The sequence below is a fragment of the Sitophilus oryzae genome, unplaced genomic scaffold (genome assembly GCF_002938485.1).
Source record: "Sitophilus oryzae breed Bouriz unplaced genomic scaffold, Soryzae_2.0 scaffold_115_pilon_pilon, whole genome shotgun sequence".
NCBI lineage: Eukaryota > Metazoa > Arthropoda > Insecta > Coleoptera > Curculionidae > Sitophilus > Sitophilus oryzae.
In genome coordinates, this window is record NW_022145793.1 from 674,434 (window position 1) to 694,384 (window position 19,951).

The window sequence follows — 19,951 nt, forward strand, 5'->3', positions numbered from 1 at the left end:
TCACTGCTGTATCGGGCCATGAAATCGTCAAAAGACATCTCCGAATCAGGGGATCAAAGCTGCAGGTTCTCACTGTCCCAGCACGATCTTCTATTTCGCCTTGGTAGGGGCTCAAAAGGTTGAAATGGACTACCCCCGGTTTTCCTTTTGGCAATTTTCCGATACGGTATACGACGTCATTAATTCTATCCATGACTTCGTATGGCCCTTCCCACGAGGATTGTAGCTTGGGAGATAATCCACGACGTCTCTGCGGGTTATGTAGCCACACCAACTTCCCCGGTTGGTATCCTCCATGCTCAGCTTGAATGTCGTAGTGTCCCTTCATTCGGTCACTAGCACTTTGAATATTTAGGCGGACTCTCTGGTGAATGTCGTCCATCCTTCGACGTAGTGTGTGGACATAATCTCCGGCGACTTCTTCTCCCGGTCGGCAACCAAATTTCAGATCACAGGGTAGGCGCACTTCCCGTCCCATAACGATGCTGGCTGGAGTTTGCCCTGTGAATTCTTGGACGGATGAGCGGTAGGCCAACAGGAACAGGTGGAGAAATTTGTCCCAGTCTCTTTGGGGGTCAGAGACTACTTTGGCTAAATAACGGTTGATGGTTCTGTTCATGCGTTCAACCATCCTATCGGATTGTGGATGTAGAGCCGTCGTCCTGGTCTTTCGGATGTTAAGGACTTCACGGACGCCTTGGAACAGATTGGACTCGAAGTTTCTTCCCTGATCTGAATGCAGCTCCATAGGAACACCAAACCTGCAGAACCATTCTTTAACAAGGGCATCAGCAATCGTGGACGCTTCTTGATTTGGCAACGCGTAGGCCTCTACCCATTTGCTGAAGTAATCCATTACTACCACAATGTATTTGTTGCCACCGTTCGTCTCCGGGAAAGGACCAGCCACGTCGATCGCTATTCGTCCGAAGGGACTACCAACATTGTACTGGCGCATAGGGCTTTACCACGCTTTTGTGGCCCATTAATGGCTGCGCAAATGTCACATTTCTAAAAGAGCAGAGATTGTTGTTAATATAAAAATTAGTTCTGTAATTATATTATTTAATAATTTTTTTTTTTTTTTTTTTCTAATATTATTTTTTAAATAGGATCTAAATATAAATAATTTGACATAGCAAATATATGTATATATAAAAAAAAAAAAAAAAAAAAAAATATTTATAATTAAATGATTTTAAATTTTGTTGTTAATAGGTATAACAAATTATACTGTTATTATTATTTACTTATTTTTTTTTTTTTTTTTAAAAAACATTAAAAAATTAATTTTCCTACAATCCAAAAGTAACAAGTATTATTGCAATGTAACAACAGAATATTAATAAAAAAAAATGCAGAATATATTAGTATGATCTTTATATTCCCCTAAGTTAAGCTAAAAGCCAAAACAATGAAAATACTTCTTTGCTAATATCAAGTAATACCAAAATATGGCAGCAGCGCCTTCATAATGTATTTTCTGTGTAAGATACTTAGCACGTCGATAAAAACAAAGTAATGTGTCCTTATCTATATCTGACTACACAAAAAATCCAAAGATGCGGCTTCTTTCAAAATAGCAATTGCCCACGCGCGAGCCGCGACGGTTTCTGCGGAAAGAAAACCTACGTCAGCCCCGGCGAACAACTAAATATTCAGTTGAAAAAAATAATAAAAAAAAAAAAAAAAAAAAAAAAATGAATGAATTTCATAAATGAATGAAGTTTTAATAAAATGAAGTGGTTTTTTGCTGCCGAATACTAGAATAGCAAATATTATCCAAGGCAAGATGACGGATCTATTCGGATAATTTTTAATTCGAAATGTTTCTTCAACGAATGTTTCTTCCTTAGCTAAACTAATCGAAATTATTCGAATGAATTGCAACTATCGAATGTTTCGATAGTATTCATTCGATAGTTCCCACTACTAAAAATAATACTTATAGAGTACAGGGTGTCTCATTTTCGTGTGTTTTATGGGGTTTCTCGTTTTATGAGCAGAGATACAAAGAGGCGGTTTTTACAGCATATGTCCTACTTTTTTATGCAAGTGAAGATGATACACACAGATTGTCCTAGTCGTTTTTGCATTTTTCAACCCTCTTGTATCTAGATTATCTTATAACACAGATTAGACAGATTATAAACTTTGTTTTTTCTTTATTGTTTTTCGTGGTTCCAATTTTCGGAATCGGGTACTAGTTAGGTTACTAGTTTGCGCACATAGCACGCCCACTCTAGTAGGTAGCGTTTTTTTTAGAACTACCACTGCGAACGGCGGCTTTTCATCGGAGAGCAGTCGTGGGTAAGGTATTTCACTAGAGAGAAAACTAATCATAACAATAAACAAAAAATACAGATATTGGGCGCGCGCAGGCAATTACACGAAGAAAGAAAGACACAGATTTATATTAACTTAACAACTAATGAGACTATATTTATTCATGAATGTTCGTTCTGATAGCATGACATTGTTAGAGTTCTAATGAAAATATGTAAGTGGTTATATGTCAAAGAAAAGAAAGTGGTGGTAAGAGTTGTAGACGACGCTAACGCTAATATATATAAGAAATATGTAGATAATTACTGAGTATTCATACCGGGTATTTTACTATGCGCGTCGTTGGCAAATACCTTTTATCAACATTAGACTGTTCAATCTAAAATGTACAGGTATATACCCGATACCCTAATTTTGTTTTTTCTTAAGACCTATTGAGTACGATTACCCACCGCCCGTGTCTCGTTTATCAGGTAGAATGGCAGTGACGAAAGTGGTTCTTCGTTGGGAGCTGTCTATTTCGAAAAATGACTCAAACTTATGTTCTTTTTTTTAAATAAGACACTCTATATATTATTTTTATTTTATTTGCCTTGTTATGAGCTTTCGAAAATTATACTATACTCTATATTTATTTATTTAGGTACTGCTAAACGGCTGTTATTTTATTTAGCTTAATTTTACCAGATAATTTTGCTTTGCATCGTGATATTTTGATAAACTACACGGAAACTGAACTTTTTAATAACATGCCAATAACCAAGATTTTACGTCGAATAAATTAGTTGATTGTTTTGATTACCTAATTTAAACCGGCCGACTATGTAATAAAGTTAAATAATGCATTTTTACCCTGTTTATGAAAATAAGTATTATAGAAAGCCCGTAACAAGGAAAATAAAATAATATACAAAATACCGCATTTAATAAACATATAAGTTTTAGTCAATTTAAAAAAAGACAGATTCCAACGAAGAAATAGTTACATCACTGTATTCTACGTGAAAAACTGTACGGGAGACATAAATTATCTATTTATAAGTTTTATAAGTTTTAAATTATATATAGTTATATATACAAGGGGATCGAAAAATGCAATAATTTCAGATTCGCCCTGTATATTAGAAAGTAAGAGAGCTAGGACATATTTGTATGTAGCATCTTTAGTTTCATAAAAAAGTAACATCGTAATGTGAAAACCGCATCTTTGTAGCTCGACTCATAAACGAGAAACCCTGCAAAACACACGAAAATGGGACACCCTGTACAGACGTACTGCCAAATCAAGAAATCAACTACGAATGAAATCCAAGATTGATTTATATATTTTAATATTTTTTGTGTTCGTGATAATTCCTTTGCTACTTCCTCCAAAAACCGACAGTACGGGGAAGGAGCGTTTCGAGGAAGTAAACGGACGAAGGAGCGTTTTGACGAAGGAACGAAGGAACACACAGTCGCATAAAATCGACATTTTCCCATAGTAAATATAAGATTTTTGGACGAAGGGACGCGACGAAGGAAGGAAGTGAAGTAGATATAGAAGGTTATCACGGTCCTAGCTTACAAAAATCACAAAAATACAAAACAATAGCGTTTTTTTTTCATCATATTCTATAGTGTCGACTCGGTCCACTACATGGATAGTATTATAGTTCTTCCTCTCTTAATCTTTGTATTCAAAGAAACACAATATAATGAAAATACTTTAGTTAGCAACTTATTGTATGGTGATACCTAATTCGTGAGCAATGGATGCTTCGAACCTAATCTGATTTATCTTGTCTCTTCTGCTGGTGGCCGCTGACGCCGTCAACGTATTGATTGTTTTATTGTTAATGGTTTTTTGACATATTCCACCCGGTTTGTTATTCTTTCGATTGCCCATATATGCCATTGCCAAAACGTAGTTTTTAAATCTTTGATTTGTTATAACCATCCCTATACAGTATTTGCCCAGTTCGCTATACCTTAAATAATTTAGAAGAAAGAATTTATTGGGCAAGTCTACAGTAAGATTAGTCATGAGACATGACTAAAACATGACTACCCGTAGACAGTCAGTGTTTCTGCCTTCCGGCTTCGTCAATACGGGAGGAATCAGCAACGATGAACTAGCGTTCCTGAAAAAAAGAAGGGAAGCAAACGAGGCACAAAGGCGCCATTTGCAGCCTGGTTAGGCAGTAGCTTACAATTTGAAGCGTTACTACCGAAAAACCGCTGCGGAGGCGTTCCAACACGCATCTCCACGATAACATCTTTTGTTTAAATAATTTATAGTTCAGTCATTGGGGATTTTTGCTTGGAAAAAAGGCCGGAAGTTTTGCAACTTTGCAGGTTTATAGGTTTTGGGGTCCCTAACTAAAATCCATAAAATGCACATTTCCAGACTGGCCACCGGCCCAAAATCGGTATTTTGTGAATATCTCGAAAACTATGCGTTTTTCGCGAAAATTTGGGGAGAGCAGAATTAAGGAGAATAAAATTTCCTATAAAAAAGGTTTTATGAAAATTTTCGCGAAAGTCAACCGTTTAGGCACAAAATCCCTGGAAATTTTACAATTTTGCGTAAAATATGATATACTCGTATTATGTATAGGCAGTCGATTTTACGAAATCAAATGTCGATTAGGGTTCACTAAAACCAGTTTTAGTTTAGTTTCTTCAATTTTGTCATGAAACAGTGGCGTATCATTAATTCGCTCATTAATTTATGAATAATTAATTTTAATTATTGAAAATGTGTACTTGTTTCCACACCACCCAAGAGGTAAAGTAAAGTACGTCTGCTGGACCTGTGTCTATGAAAGGAATGCGGACAAAAAACATTTAAATAAACAGCAATATATTTTATACGTCGACTTGACGGGTACGTCACCGAAAATCGCTCCGCCCACTCATTTTATTGGCTGCTTGCAAATTTGTCGAATTTTTATTGATGGGACGCGTCGTCTAATTTTTTACGAAAAACATCGAGAGAATATCGTTTCCCCTCTTACGGATACCCCGTAGCTACAGAACGGACAGACGTACTGTACACTGTATCAATTTTAAATCGTCCCAGCCTGAATATCTTTCTTGCAGTTAAAAACAGCACACGTTGGTGTGGACGTCGCGTCGTAGGGCTTGTCAAAGATCCACTCTGCAGGTTTTGACATGTCAGAGGCAGCTTCGACTTGTTCAAAAGTTAATAAAATATAGTTTAATAAATATAATGTTTTTTGTAGGATGCTCTGTCCAGTATTAGTAGTATTAGAAAACTCATTTCTACGATTACTATAGTCTGTCCAACGAGAAGATCCTTGACAATGATAGATGTGTCTGTCATTTTAATTTCAAAGTAGTTTATTTTATTTTACAAAGAAATAAGTTGGTACAACTGGAACGCATAGATATATTTAAAATTTGATTGACAAGATGACAAGTGATTACTTCAAAATGTTGTGAAAAAACTGTATAAAACTGAAAAAATGTAATGGAGTTATTTTATTTAATAAAAACGGTATGTGTTAATACAAAACAAACAAGAACAAGACACTACATACCAAAAAATATAAAAAAGAACTATTATCTACTTTCAAGCTTTATGAAACTACCCGCATTTATGATTATATTTATCAATATAACTTATGTACAAATACAAATTTGTAATATTTTACAGGAATAAATAAAACAACATAGGTAAATAAAACAAACTATTTTATTAATAATAACACCTACCAAATTTTATACCTTAAAGGTTGATTAATTAACTTTAATCTTAATTTTTTTAAACCAGTACCTTTTGACATTATTTTTCTGCAGTATTAAAATCCATTATTTACCTATCGTGTGATGTCGATATTTTACAGCTAGTGTTTAGTTTGATCCTTCTACCATATACGAGATGCACTTATCTACGACGAAATGGTATACAAACTTTATCGATGGCAACTTCATTGGTGTATAAGACTTTCTGCCTGGACAGCGAGTATTAACGATAAACTGTGCTATGGGTCTACAGTTAATTTTCACTCGATTATTCCTCCACTTGACTTCAAAAGACACAAAACACACGTAATAATACGAATCAAAATGCCCCATCTTCCAAAACGCAGGGTATTTAGCAAAAGTTGACACAAAATTATAACCTATAATTTGGCAAGACTTTGACAAGCGTCAAAAATGACAAAAATCTAAAGGCGAGTTCATACAAATCGGCGTCCGTTTGTCGTTCATCGTTCCGTCAAACCAATAAAATTGAAATACGATCTGTCATTTTTTAAATAAACCAATAAAACTGGTTAAAAACAACAAGACACGACGCCATGACGGATTTATATTTAAACCCATCCATAGATAACTTAAAAATTATTAGAAACTTTTTTTAGTAAAATAAATAGATTGGTATGGGACGTCATCTGCTTTTCTTCTGTCATCGTCTGTCGAAATCTTACCTGAGAAAAAAAACAGAGTATACATAAAGGTAATAAAGAAGCAGCAATTTCGCACGCTTTATTCACTCTAGACGAAGCGAACGCCATCTGGAGAAGAACAGACTTCGATAACGAAGGTGGACCCGATAACATAGGATTTTACATTAAAAAAATGGAGGTGATCGAAACTAATGAACCTGTATATTATCGAAAAACATCGAGAGAATATCGTTTCCCCTCTCACGGATACCCCGTAGCTACAGAACGGACAAACGTACTGTACATGGCGCGTTCATTTTAACATGGTCTCCCTGGAGGCCTACTCCACTAGGTAAATTAAAAACTTTAACTTATCTGCACAAGCCCGACGGATCTCACTCATTGATGTCAAAGTCGATCGTGTCTGCTGCGCTGGGCTCATCAGGGTGGTCTCTGAATACGTCCAACTCTTCATCTTCAGCCGCCAGAGGAATATCTACAGGCAAGTCCAACTCCACTTCATCGGATTCGTGGAGTGACACTTCAGTGACGTTGTCACAGAATTTCCCATTGCAGTATGCACAAATCATTGAACATTTTAATCCTGCTTCTCTGCATCCACAGGCTTTACCCCAGTTGTTGGTTTTGCATTTACAGGATAAAAATGCCATTAGGGATTTTGGAGCTGGATCTTTCAACGTTGTGACTTGAGTAATGCCTGTTTTTGTTTTCTTCCAACCCCATTCTTCGGCATTTTTGGTACAACCAGACCAATGCTGAACCTGGTGGTAAGTTCGCAATGAATGCTGTCCAGCACGACAATTAATTATTCATAAATTATTAATAAGCGAATTAATGATACGCCACTGTTTCATGACAAAATTGAAGAAAGTAAACTAAAACTAGTTTTAGTGAACACTAATCGACGGTTAGATTGGGAGCAAACATTTCCGGACCTGTTGAGTTAGGTCGGGGAGTGCCTCGGGGCTCAATCTTGGGGCCTCTTATGTTTTGTATTTATACTTCGCAAATAACAAATGTAGTCCGGTATTCCCATACACAGGCTTATGCTGATGATACGCAGATATATGCGTCTTTTGCTAAGACTGATTTTGGCCTTGCTCTTAATAAAATTAATTTAGATTTACATAACATATATCTTGAATCCATTAAATATGACTTAATATTAAACCCTCAAAAATAAAGGTGATGTTGTTTGCAGGCGGAAATCATTATCAGGATCTCCTCGGCGAGGTTAGGTTATCAATTAATGGTGCCATACTGCCTGTGGTCGAACAGGCAAAAAATCTGGGAGTTATAATAGACAGATCCTTTGCCTATAGCAGGCATGTATCGTCCTGCATTCAAAGATCATATGCTGGTTTGAGACGACTGTATCCTCACCGTTATTATCTGAGCCATAAGCTCAAGGCTAACTTGTGTAATGCCCTAGTTTTGTCGCATTTTTCTCATTGTGCTCCATTGTATTCGCAAGGCTTAAACACTCATGAAGTGTATCGAATACAAAAAGTGCAATACATGCAATACATGTTTGAGATATATTTTTAATCTAAGAAAATTTGACCATGTTTCGCATAAACTTCGAGAATTGGAGTGGCTCAGTATGAAGAATAGGCATCGTTTGGGCACACTGAGTCTGTATCATTTTATTATTACTACCCAAGAACCAACTTACCTGTTTGAAAAGATTCAACTTAGAGAGAATGCGCATAGTGTTAATATTAGAGCAAAGGACACTCTTACAATTCCCTACCATAAGACCTCTCTTATTGAAGGTTCGTTCAGTTATTGTATTGCGAAATTATATAATGAATTACCTTCAAACCTAAAAACTCTAAATATTCATACATTTAAGATGCATACCCGTCGATGGCTTTATGAAAATCAGTAGTTCTTTTTTTTTTCTTTATCTAACTGAAACTTTTTTTCTTCTTTGAAATTGAGTTTTTTTTTTCACTGTTTTTTTTTATTGATTTGTTTTGCTTATTATTATTATTTTTTTTTTATTGTTCTTTTTTCATATGACATATTTTAATCTTTTTCACCTTTTACTATTTTTTTTGTTGTACTTCATTCGGAGTTAAATGGAAGAGCAGAAGCATTCTGCTTCTGAATTTCGCTCCACTCCAAAATTGGGTTTTGATTATTTATATGTATATATATATTCTGATGGTGTAATTATTTAATTTCTATGATTTCTTACTATTTTAATGTATTAATAATTTACTGTATTTTATTTTACTTTTTTTTGGAAATAAAGGCATTATTATTATTATTATTTTATTTCGGAAAATCGACTGTATATCATACTTTACGCAAAATTGTAAAATTACCAGTGATTTTGTGCCTAAACGGTTGACTTTAGCGAAAATTTTCGTATAACCGTTTTTATAGGAAATTTTTGCGAAAAAACGCATATTTTTCGAGATATTTACAAAATACCAATTTTGGGCGCCATCTTGGCAAGATGGCGGCGCCAGCGGCAAGTCTGGAAATGTGCATTTTATGGATTCTAGTTAGGGACCCCAAAACCCATAAATCTGCAAAGTTTCAAAACTTCCGGACTTTTTTCCAAGCGGGCTCCTTTTTTGATCCCCAATGACTGAACTATTATACAGGGTGTCCCAGAAATAAGTGCAAATGTTTTAACTGGTAGTATAGTTCAACCCCAGAAACACGCCTGTGAGGGTTTTTTCGCGAAAAAAAATTTTTGAAAATTCGAAATTTTTTGAAAAAATTTTTGGAAATTTTTTTAGTTTTTTGTTAAAAAGCATAATTTTTTGATAATATGGCAACATAGGTATTAGATTAAATTTACAAGAAAGAAAATCCAGAAAAGATCCAGTGGTTCTCAAAATTTTAGCAAAAAATCTTTGTTTTTGGAAATTTTCAAAGTAAAATAACTCTGTTATTTTGGACTTATTTGAAAAACGATAAAGAGAAAATATGTTTTTTTTTTATCGAGATCTACCACCCCTTAAAATATTTGCACTTATTTCTGGGACACCCTGTATATGAAATTTAATTAAAATAAAAAAATAATATATTTATTATGAAATTTAATTTAAACAAAAAATAGTTTACAGAGTGTTTCAACAAACTCCGACCGCGGCAGAAATCAGAAAATATCAATTTATAATTCACGCCGTCGCACAGTGTAACGAAATCGGGAAATGCCGGACATTAGCCCAAAAAACAACAAAAATAATTCATCAAGTTTTTTATATAGATGGATAAAGGACATCCCAGAGCCCCACCATGTGAGATATTTCTTGAGTTGACCTCTTAGTCGGGGAGTTTTGGCGGGTTAAAGTTATGGCTTCCTTAATTTACCAAATCTGTACAAAAATTTCATACAATGAAATTTATTATTTTCAGAAGTTTTCTTGTGTTGTTCAATTCCAACAATTTTTTCCGTAAAGAGAGGTCTTTTACCAACAACAAACCTGAAAAAAATGTCCCAATTTTTTTCAAGTCTAGTTTCTACATGTTTATTATGACTTTAAAAAAAAACGCTTACATTCGCGCAAGGTTATATAAACAAAATATCATAGAGTGAACCTTCTAGTATACTGTTACATATAAATTTCATCCACCTAAATCCGAACCTGGAAGAAAAAAATAACTTTCTTCGCCAATAATTACGTTTTCCATTGATTCGACCGTAGTTTTTATCCGTAATTTTTTGTGCTATAATTTCTTTATTGAAAAAGCTATACGCTTGCTATGAACATACTGAATGCTATTTTAGGAGCGAGGAACCATCCTCACATTGGGGTGGGGGACAGTTTCCAACAATTCAGAAAATCTCAACATTGGAGAAAAATTACTCAAGAGAATATTTTTTCAAACCGGCAAAATTTTCTTCGATGTATTTAACACTCCACCCTCAATGCTGCATCATTGTTGGTGCCAAACTATTGAAGATATATTGCACAACTTATTGATATATTCAGATCCTCTACTTTCACATCTGCGACCAAAGCACTCTAAAAATAAAAAAGTAGACTTGTTTCCGGAAGCGAAAGAGCTCTTGTATATGGATGGAGAAGAAATTGAGAATGATTTTTAAGCATGTTTTATGTAAGTGCCTTACATATTATGTTATTTTGGAATAATATACACCCCACATAAATTATCGCATCACTTATTAATTTGGAAAACTGCAAAGTATTCTTAAATTCTCTTGGTTAACAATAATCTCAAAAGTTATTTGCATTAATAGCAAAATTGTTAAGGAATGGAAAGTATATCATAACTCAGGCAGCCCTTAGATTTAAGTTTTTCACATAAAAACGTTTCAAGAATAAATAGTACGAAAAATATAAGTGTTGCGAAATTTTTTGTGAGGTGTGTATTATGGTTTCCTTTGTTGAAGTTGAATACGTTTTTTTGCATATTATCATATTATTTAATACTGTTAAATGATATTTGCCACTTGTGTCGTTCTCTTTGAGTTTTGCGGTCTTATCTAATTTATCCCTGATTATTTGAATATTTAGGAATGTTGATTGAGTTTTGACATATTAGCGGGAGATAAATGATTGTTCGACAGTAATTTGATAACGTTTTTGGTCCATAAGAGCTATAAACTCTTCGTAAATAAAAAAATATACCTGTAAAGTCCTTTTATAAAACTTCGTATTTTTTTTGACCTTCCATTACGCCTTTTTTTACTCTTTTCGCCCTGTAGCAAAAATTCCTAGTCGTATTATTTAATTTCTGTCAAAAAATGTCAGCAAGAATAGTGATAACTGAAGAAAAATGCCAATGTCCCACTATTTTAGTTTTCGTTACACTGTGCACCGGCCGTCATGTCGATGTCGGTCGCATTAAAATAATATTGAAATCGGGGTTTTGTCATAATATTTAAGTATTTTAGTTTTTTGCTAGTGCAGATATTGAGACTATAAAACACTCAGGTACGAGGTTTGTGTGATGTAACGCTGTTTCGGGGAGTAAAAAATAAGTGAAAAAGAATTCGAACTAGGCGTCTTGTTGTGTTTTGTGACAATTTCAAATGTTAATAAAATTGCCCCAAAAATGTTAACGCGTAAAGGAGAGCGTAATTTAGGGCGTTGTTGGGCGCAATAAAATTCAATAACTCAACTTTCCCGGATATTCAAATCTCCAGAAACAACATTTTATAGCTGCATAATTTCTTACACCGATTTGATCAATAGTCAATATCAAAAATGGATTCAAGGAGTTCGACGAAACGCGTTTGTCTTGAAACACTCTGTGTATGAGTCACAAATACCGATTTTTTACCAAAAAAGAACTTAATTCTGGAATACTAATACTGTATTTGTGCCAATATTGCTGAAATCAACTTACAAAGAAAATTTCCTCAAGATATCGCCAGCATCTTTTAGCCATCGTGTGTATGGCTCAATATAATATACAGGTTCATTAGTTTCGATCACCTCCATTTTTTTAATGTAAAATCCTATGTTATCGGGTCCACCTTCGTTATCGAAGTCTGTTCTTCTCCAGATGGCGTTCGTTTCGTCTAGAGTGAATAAAGCGTGCGAAATTGCTGCTTCTTTATTACCTTTATGTAGTAATCGTAGAAATGAGTTTTCTAATACTACTAATACTGGACAGAGCATCCTAAAAAAAACATTATATTTATTAAACTATATTTTATTAACTTTTGAACAAGTCGAAGCTGCCTCTGATATGTCAAAACCTGCAGAGTGGATCTTTGACAAGCCCTACGACGCGACGTCCACACCAATGTGTGCTGTTTTTAACTGCAAGAAAGATATTAAGGCTGGGACGATGTAAAATTGATACAGTGTACAGTACGTCTGTCCGTTCTGTAGCTACGGGGTATCCGTAAGAGGGGAAACGATATTCTCTCGATGTTTTTCATAAAAAATTAGACGACGCGTCCCATCAATAAAAATACTACAAATTTGCAAGTAGCCAATAAAATGAGTGGGCGGAGCGATTTGCGGTGACGTACTCGTCAAGTCGACGTATAAAATATATTGCTGTTTATTTAAATGTTTTTTGTCCGCATTCCTTTCATAGACATATATATCCAGCAGACGTACTGTATAGGCACAGATTAAGTTTACTATAAGTATACAGATAAAAATCTTATCCCTAATTCGTGGTACGAAAATTGTTTCTTATGACGATGTGCAAACGAGTAAAATTTCCTGTGCGCAAAAATAAACTCGCGTAAAATAACAATAAACAGCGTAATAGAGAGATATCGCTAAACCGAATAGCGTGCATGGACGTTAATAAGGCGCCAGGTGTTATTTCCTTTACGTGAGGTGGTATAAATTCTCTTCATTTATAGTTATCGGATCGGAAAGAATTCTGTTCGCATCGCGTCCGCTATCTAAACTTAACCTAACTTTGAATTTAAAACTTTGAAATTATTTTGTTTACTAGGTATTTTAAAACTAAAGGGCTAAAATGCTTATTTCCATTGCTTTATTGTTCAACGTCTGCCAGTGGGTTTAGGACAACAAGCACCAAATTCTCTTAGAAGGGCTAAGTCGTCATCTGCTGTAAACTTAAGCCTCTTTATAGGTTATTTAATATTGGAAGAGGTGTTCCAGGGCGTTTTTTTATAACAACTACCACTGCGAACGGCAGCTTTTCATCGAAGAGCAGTCGTGGATAAGGTGTTTCACTGGAAAGAAAACTAATCAATAACAATAAACAAAAAAATACAGATATTGGGCGCCAGGCATGTACAGAGAAAGAAAACACAGTTGTATATTACTTAAAACTAATGACTATATTTATTCATGATGGACTGTGATGGTAAATAGCATTGTACAATTTTAATAATTATTATAGTGGTTATATGTCAACGAAAGTGGTGTTGAGAGTTGTACTAAATATCTATGAAAAACAACTATGATAAAATACAAGACATGTAAAGTTTAAGAGAATATATGAAATGTAGCATTACTTTAATTAATTTGATATATTTTATATGATGTTAGTGCAATAATAATATCTATAGAAAGTAATACTATTACAAGGCGTAATATAATGAAACCTAAAATCTAAATCACATTGTAACTACTGAATCGACATAAATGTTCTTAATAATCTAACCACTAAAGTCTGTGTAATGATATTATTTTAAAATGTACGTTACTGTTTAAGACTGAAAATATAGAAAATCTAAAACATAAAAACTAGAACGTAAATCTACACTTAGCTGTTCTTTATGTAATCTTGCTTCAAACAGTAGCAGCGTGAGGTGGTCTCGCATCTCTATACTCGGCCATCTAATAGAACAAAAGGGGGCCAGAGTGAGGACACCATGAATTGATACAGCTGTAACTACTGACTAGACTGAGAAATGGGAACGAAGCAGCATGGGGCTTACGCTGTATCCATACTGTAGCAATATGGGGACACTACCCGTACCTTGGAACACTAATAGGACCTTGGATATTGTCCGTAACTTGAACCAAAGCCTTGGACACAGCCCGCCCGTAAGACAACGGTACAGGGGAACACTACCCGTACCTTGGATACTACTAGGACCTTGGATAATGCCCGTACCTAGTAAATAGTCCGTACCTTGGACCATAACTTAGGACTTTGGACCCTAAAAATACGAAACTCTTGTTTAAAATCAAACAAGGTCTAATAAACAAAATGAACCTACCTCGAATTACTTCCGAGGGCTCACTAAATAACAAAGAACATGTCCTTTCTTCCATGTGACATTCTGGAGGACAAAAGAAAAGAGACGCCAACGTGCCAGCAAAACACAAATACAAGTTAGGTTGGGACATCCAAAACTCTACCCTAAAAATACGCAGTAATAATAACGAATCAAAAAAGATAATATCTCATTTTTACCTGTAACTTCGAAATAGCAGCTGATTCAAATTATACAGCAAGATTTTTATAATTGCAGTTTCTCGAAGCAGGGATTTTTTTTGACGGTGACAGTCGGACGGTCAAAGCCAAGTGAAGTTAAGCACGGAGAGAGTTGACAGAAGTGATGTTGACAGCGCTCCACAGAACAGTGAAACGATAGCAGGGTTGCCGACTAGAGAACGTAAAAATTACGCGTCAAATAAACTATCCGGCCTGAACGAGAGGGAATCCGGTGATGATATAGGCCAGACATCATATATTATATATAAAAAAGACATGTAACGAACTAAAAACGTTACAGGTGGAATCAATATTTTGGGCCATATTTATTTAATTAAAACTAATCCCAGCTACTTAAATATCAAATTACCTAATATAAAACTAAAGTAATAATTGAAAACAATTCAAACATAACCTAAAATAAAAAATCTCGCCGGCCGGCCCCGGTTGTCAAATACCCGCACATGCCCATTTAAGCAATTTTTAAACGTTATTTAGAAATAGCGCAATATAAGAATTAAAAATATTTATAAAAATAAATAATAAGAAAAAACAAAGTTTATAATCTGTATAATCTGTGGTATAGGAGTGTCCGACCAAAAGTGTGTAGCGTTTGGCGTGTCTCGTAAAAGACCAGTTTGTTTTCTTTTTTGTGGCGTCTTTAGCGATGTCACAGGCGATGTCTAAGATGAAACCCCGTCATAGGCGGACGTAGTATTTAATAATACAATAAAAATAAATTAAATAGTATGCTTTTTTTTTAATTTTAGACACTTTACATTTATTAAGTACCGCAGAAAATTTTACCAAAATATATATACTTGGGTGCGTCTCAAAAGTGGCTCAGCCCTAGTGGTGATGGGCAAAACTGTTATTTTTAGATAACAGTTGAAACTGTTATAGTTATTTATAAAAAAAACAGCTTAAAATAACAGCTTAAAAATAACAGGTTTCTTTATTTCCTTGCTAAATATCTGAAAGAGTATGAGGCGATCACCGCCAGGCGTATTAACGCAGTTGCAAGTTGCAACAATGACGTGCTCGGTGGTAGTATTTCCAGGGTGTCAAAACATTTCTGAATATCGATTGTTATCTAAAATACCTCTCTAAAAACGGTGGTTGTTTACAAATAAGCGCTGTTTACCAGTTGCGATATAAAAAAGCCAAATTTCCGCCACTCGTCTATACCTATACATTCCAATCTATACCTACGCCCTGCCCCTCGATCCTCGTAGATCCTGAATTGCGTAGCAGTGTGCATTGCGTAGCAGTGTGCATCTCACTCGACAGGCGAGAAGCTCTTAGTTATGATTTTACCATTTGCGGTCAAAAAATAGCAATATAAGAAAATGTGTAGTATATTCTTCATAAGTAAACCAACTACACACTAGAGTTCGAATTAATTTTACACTTAAACTAGCGTGTACCCGCGACTTCGTTCGCGTCGAATTAATAATTTGTAATGGTGATGATAAAGCAAAGCAAGAATTGCCATTAACATACAAACTGGATAAAATTTTCTCATATTTGCCAAAAATAAACTTTAAACGTCGGGCACTTTAAGCAGAATCGTGGTTAATCAATTACTCAACTTTTTGGAACACCCTGTATGATTTTTTAAAAAATTTCAAAATATGTAAAAAAATAAAATAAATTATGCGTGTCCAAGCGTTTTCCCGAAAGACTAACCGTTTTTTAAATAACAAATATTGTAATATTTGAGGGGCGTTTTCACTCTCTTGGAATTTGAGATTCGAGAAACCCCTCCTTATCGAACCTCAACCCCACATTCAATCCGTTTGCCAAAAATCAGCTTTAAACGTCAAGCAGTTTAAGCAGAATAGTGATTACTCAATGGTCATATTTTATGAAACACCCTGTATATATTTTTAAAAAATCTTAAAATATATAAAACAACAAAATAAAATATACGTGTTTTAAGAGTTTTTCCGAAAAACTCACCGGTTTTTAAATAAAAAATATTCTAATATTTGAGGGTGGTTTTACCCCCTTAGAATTCGAGTTTCGAAAACTCCCTTATCGAACCTCTACACCCTAAAGTCAATCCGTTTTCCAAAAATCAGCTTTTTACGTCAAGGGCTTTAAGCAGGATCGTGATTAATCAATGACCAGATTTTTCAAAACACCCTGTATACATTTTTAAAAAATCTTAAAATATTATTCTGAAAATTTTTCAGAATAAATGAATACCTAAATATTGAAACTTAATAAGTAGGCACTGAAACATACAGCGCCATAATATCTCGACCTCTGCCCGTTATGCTCGTAACAGGTTGAAAAACAATGTATCTATAACAACTGATGCGTTATTCTCCAACCTGTTTCGAACCTCCATCGACTATCGACCGATGCAGCAGCGTTACTTTCCCACTCCGATTATCTCGACCGCCGCTTTGTTATGCTCGTACCAGGTTAAGAAACAACGTATCTAAAATGACTGCTTCTCCAACCCGTTGCGAGCCTCCATCGACAATCGACCGATGCAGCGGCGTTCCTTTCCCACTCCTGTTATCTCGACCACCAGGCGTTACGCCCGCAACTGTTTCAAAAAAGCTGCTTCTTTTATATCCTATTATTTTTAAGCTGTTGCAAGCCCCACACGACCATCGACCGATGCAGCTACGTTAGCCGCGCAGCGCCGTAGCGCATTCGCCACTCCGTTGTCCGTTGTATTTCGCCGCCTGTATCGATGGCTGTCGAAATAACATGTTTTCCATCCATAATCCATACTAGTTGTTTTTTGGAATTGCTTCGAGCTGCATCGAATTTCGTGGCGGTGCCGACTTCGTTTCACGAACGGTCGGTCTCTGCGTATCGTTATTTTATATCAATAAATAAAATTAAAAAATAACTACTATTTTAGTATTTTAACTATTTTAATAAACGCAAAATATAGCACAGTATTTATACAGCGAAGTTATAAAAATTTGGAAGAACTAATAATGCACCGACGCATACAAAAATCAAACGAATACTAAATTTCATTTATCAAAAGCATTCGATAGTCGTGGCGCAACGATAACCATTTAGTCGCACGGCGAGGTTGTCACATATGCTTTAGTATACAAATGAATGAATGATTTTATTCGAATAAAACCATTCGATAGTTGAAATCATTCATTCATTAACCATTCGATAGTCTAATTCATTCGATAGTTCCCATCGCTACTCGTTACATCTTGAACGTCGCCGAACGCGAGCCGAGGTCAGCGAACTTTCCGGCCGCGATTACGTTTCCCGTTCGCTGTTTTAGTCGATGGGCGATGCGGTTTCATAAACACATCTCGTTCGCGGTATAAAATAAAAAATATCGTCGCGCGTCGCGATGAAGGATTCGATAGTAGAAAGTATGCGTTCTTCTCCTTCATTGGAAGAAAATATATTAAAAGTTTTCACAAATATGCATGCTAGAAGAAGTGATCTTAATTTTAAAATTTAAAATCTTACAGATATGTTCACAGTTTTGTTTTTTTGCCTAAATTTAATTCTTTTTTTTAATTGGTTTGACTATTTTTAACCTGTTAAATTTTTATATTTTATTTTTGTAACTTCAAAAGTAAAGATTTTAATAGAAAAAAGAAAAAAACCTTTATTGTGTTGATAAAATGTTAATTGCAGTTACTTATTACATCCCCTTGTATTGACACCATGCTACGCCGCTGAAATTAGGACCTAGAAAACTGCTAATGAACCGGGTGTATGAAAAACTTCGTATAGTCGTAGTACATATAAATAAATTTGCTTTACCCTTCCTTTTTCCATTTCTTAAAGCGCTGCATGATCTCCTTTTCAGTCATATTGTTCGTGTCCAACTCGCTTTCTCGATAAACTTTTTCCGCTTCTTTAATAAAGGCAGCGTCATAACTGGGATCGTTTTTATCGTATAGTTTTTTATACAAATCGTATGGCCGATCGAATAAAAGAGGACTGGTTACTGGTCCAGTTTCACCTATATAATACGCCTTTTTGTCGATCACAACCCGCCCAAAGAAGTAACCATCTTTGATGTATCCCTTAATGAAAGAATCCTGAGGTCTGTTCTCCATATAGCCTTCGTACAGTTCGGCGTACTTATTAATATCTTCTGTGTACTTTTTACCATTGTCGCCAATAATAGTTAATGTAGATCTGTCTTCTAGGATAATATCGCTCTTTGTCTTTGTTATATATGCGTTGGACATGTTATTTCTGTAGGATATTTTAAAGGCATAAGTAAAAGGCGTTGCTTCTCTTTTTCGATTCACGATTTTATTATCGTAGCTGAACAACTGTTCTTCGGAAGGCTTGCAGTACTCGGGGTATTGTTTCATGTCATTAAATATAAAACAAGATAATACATTTGTGCAAATGGGAAACACATCAAACACTGTGTATAGAAGAATAATTGGGAAATATCCATTTTCCATTATTGACATTTTTAAGAAAATAAAAAAAAATCTGTCAAATAATTTAACCTGGAATTTTATGTCATGTTAACCTATACTCTGTTTTTTTTCTCAGGTAAGATTTCGACAGACGATGACAGAAAAAAAAGCAGATGACTTCCATATTATGCGTCGTCTCTTGTTGTTTTTAACCAGTTTTATTGGTGTATTTCAAAAACGACATATCATATTTCAATATTATTGGTTTGACGCATAGACAAACAAATAAAAAGAGATTGACAAATCTCATGGTAAAGAGTGGGACCGCGTTCCCATAGCGCAAGTCAGAATAACAATTTTGAAACCAATTAGCAGGACCATGGCAGGTCGTATGTCTTTATTGCTATCTTTCTTTATTATGTGTACTTTATATGAAAAAGAAAGAGATAGGTATAAAACGTATCGTAAGACATTATCGTACATTCTGGCTGGCGCGAAATTTAAATTAGCCATTATTAGTAGCATTCTTTCATTCTGAAACCGAAGATTTTCACTTAAACTGATTTATTCCCTATACCACGTAAAGGGAACGTGTAGGGAATAAACCAGTTTAAGTGAAAATTTGCAGTTTCAGAACGAAAGAATACTACTATTTAAGGGAAATTATAAAAAAAGCAAAAATTGTACTGTTTTATAAACATATTTATTTATACATAAAAATAAATAAACTTTTTATAATATAATAACAAAAAATAACAGTGTTTATTCCACCCACCTACCAATTCTAAATGCAGAAGAACTGTTGCAGAAAACGATCGGCCAATATTTTTAAAGGGTATTAAAAATCTCATTTTCGAAAAAACTGCCTAATTGCAATAACAAAGTGAATATCCAAGCAAAGAAGACTTTACGAGAATCATGATCCTGAACCATTCAAGTCCAGTTTTAACCCTAAAACAAAAGTAAAATAGGTATATTAATAAAGTTTCTGGTTAC

General features: G+C 34.8%; 2 protein-coding genes across 2 annotated transcripts in view; one reads left to right on the forward strand and one right to left on the reverse strand.

The window, feature by feature from the left end:
- LOC115887394 (CCR4-NOT transcription complex subunit 11-like) overlaps window positions 1-19,951 on the forward strand; it is a 140,466-nt gene that overhangs the window by 42,195 nt on the left and 78,320 nt on the right. The window lies entirely within an intron of this gene.
- LOC115887407 (disintegrin and metalloproteinase domain-containing protein 17-like) lies at window positions 3,964-19,039 on the reverse strand. Its single transcript, XM_030906823.1, has 3 exons — window positions 18,339-19,039; window positions 12,039-12,314; window positions 3,964-4,256 (listed from the first exon to the last, which is right to left on the reverse strand). Exons 1-3 carry the CDS (start codon window positions 19,004-19,006, stop codon window positions 4,007-4,009), a joined length of 1,194 nt encoding a protein of 397 aa, XP_030762683.1. The 5' UTR covers window positions 19,007-19,039; the 3' UTR covers window positions 3,964-4,006.

Bases quoted from the DNA above. Each gene is read 5' to 3' on its own strand.
- LOC115887407 (XM_030906823.1), bottom strand. From the start codon at position 19,006: ATGTCAATAATGGAAAATGGATATTTCCCAATTATTCTTCTATACACA. The intron at 12,315-18,338 runs GTAAAGCAAATT...TGTTTTTTTTAG, and splicing joins AAGAAATGGAAAAAGGAAGG to GATGCTCTGTCCAGTATTAG. The intron at 4,257-12,038 runs GTAAGTTGATTT...AAATTATTTAAG, and splicing joins ATCTTGAGGAAATTTTCTTT to GTATAGCGAACTGGGCAAAT.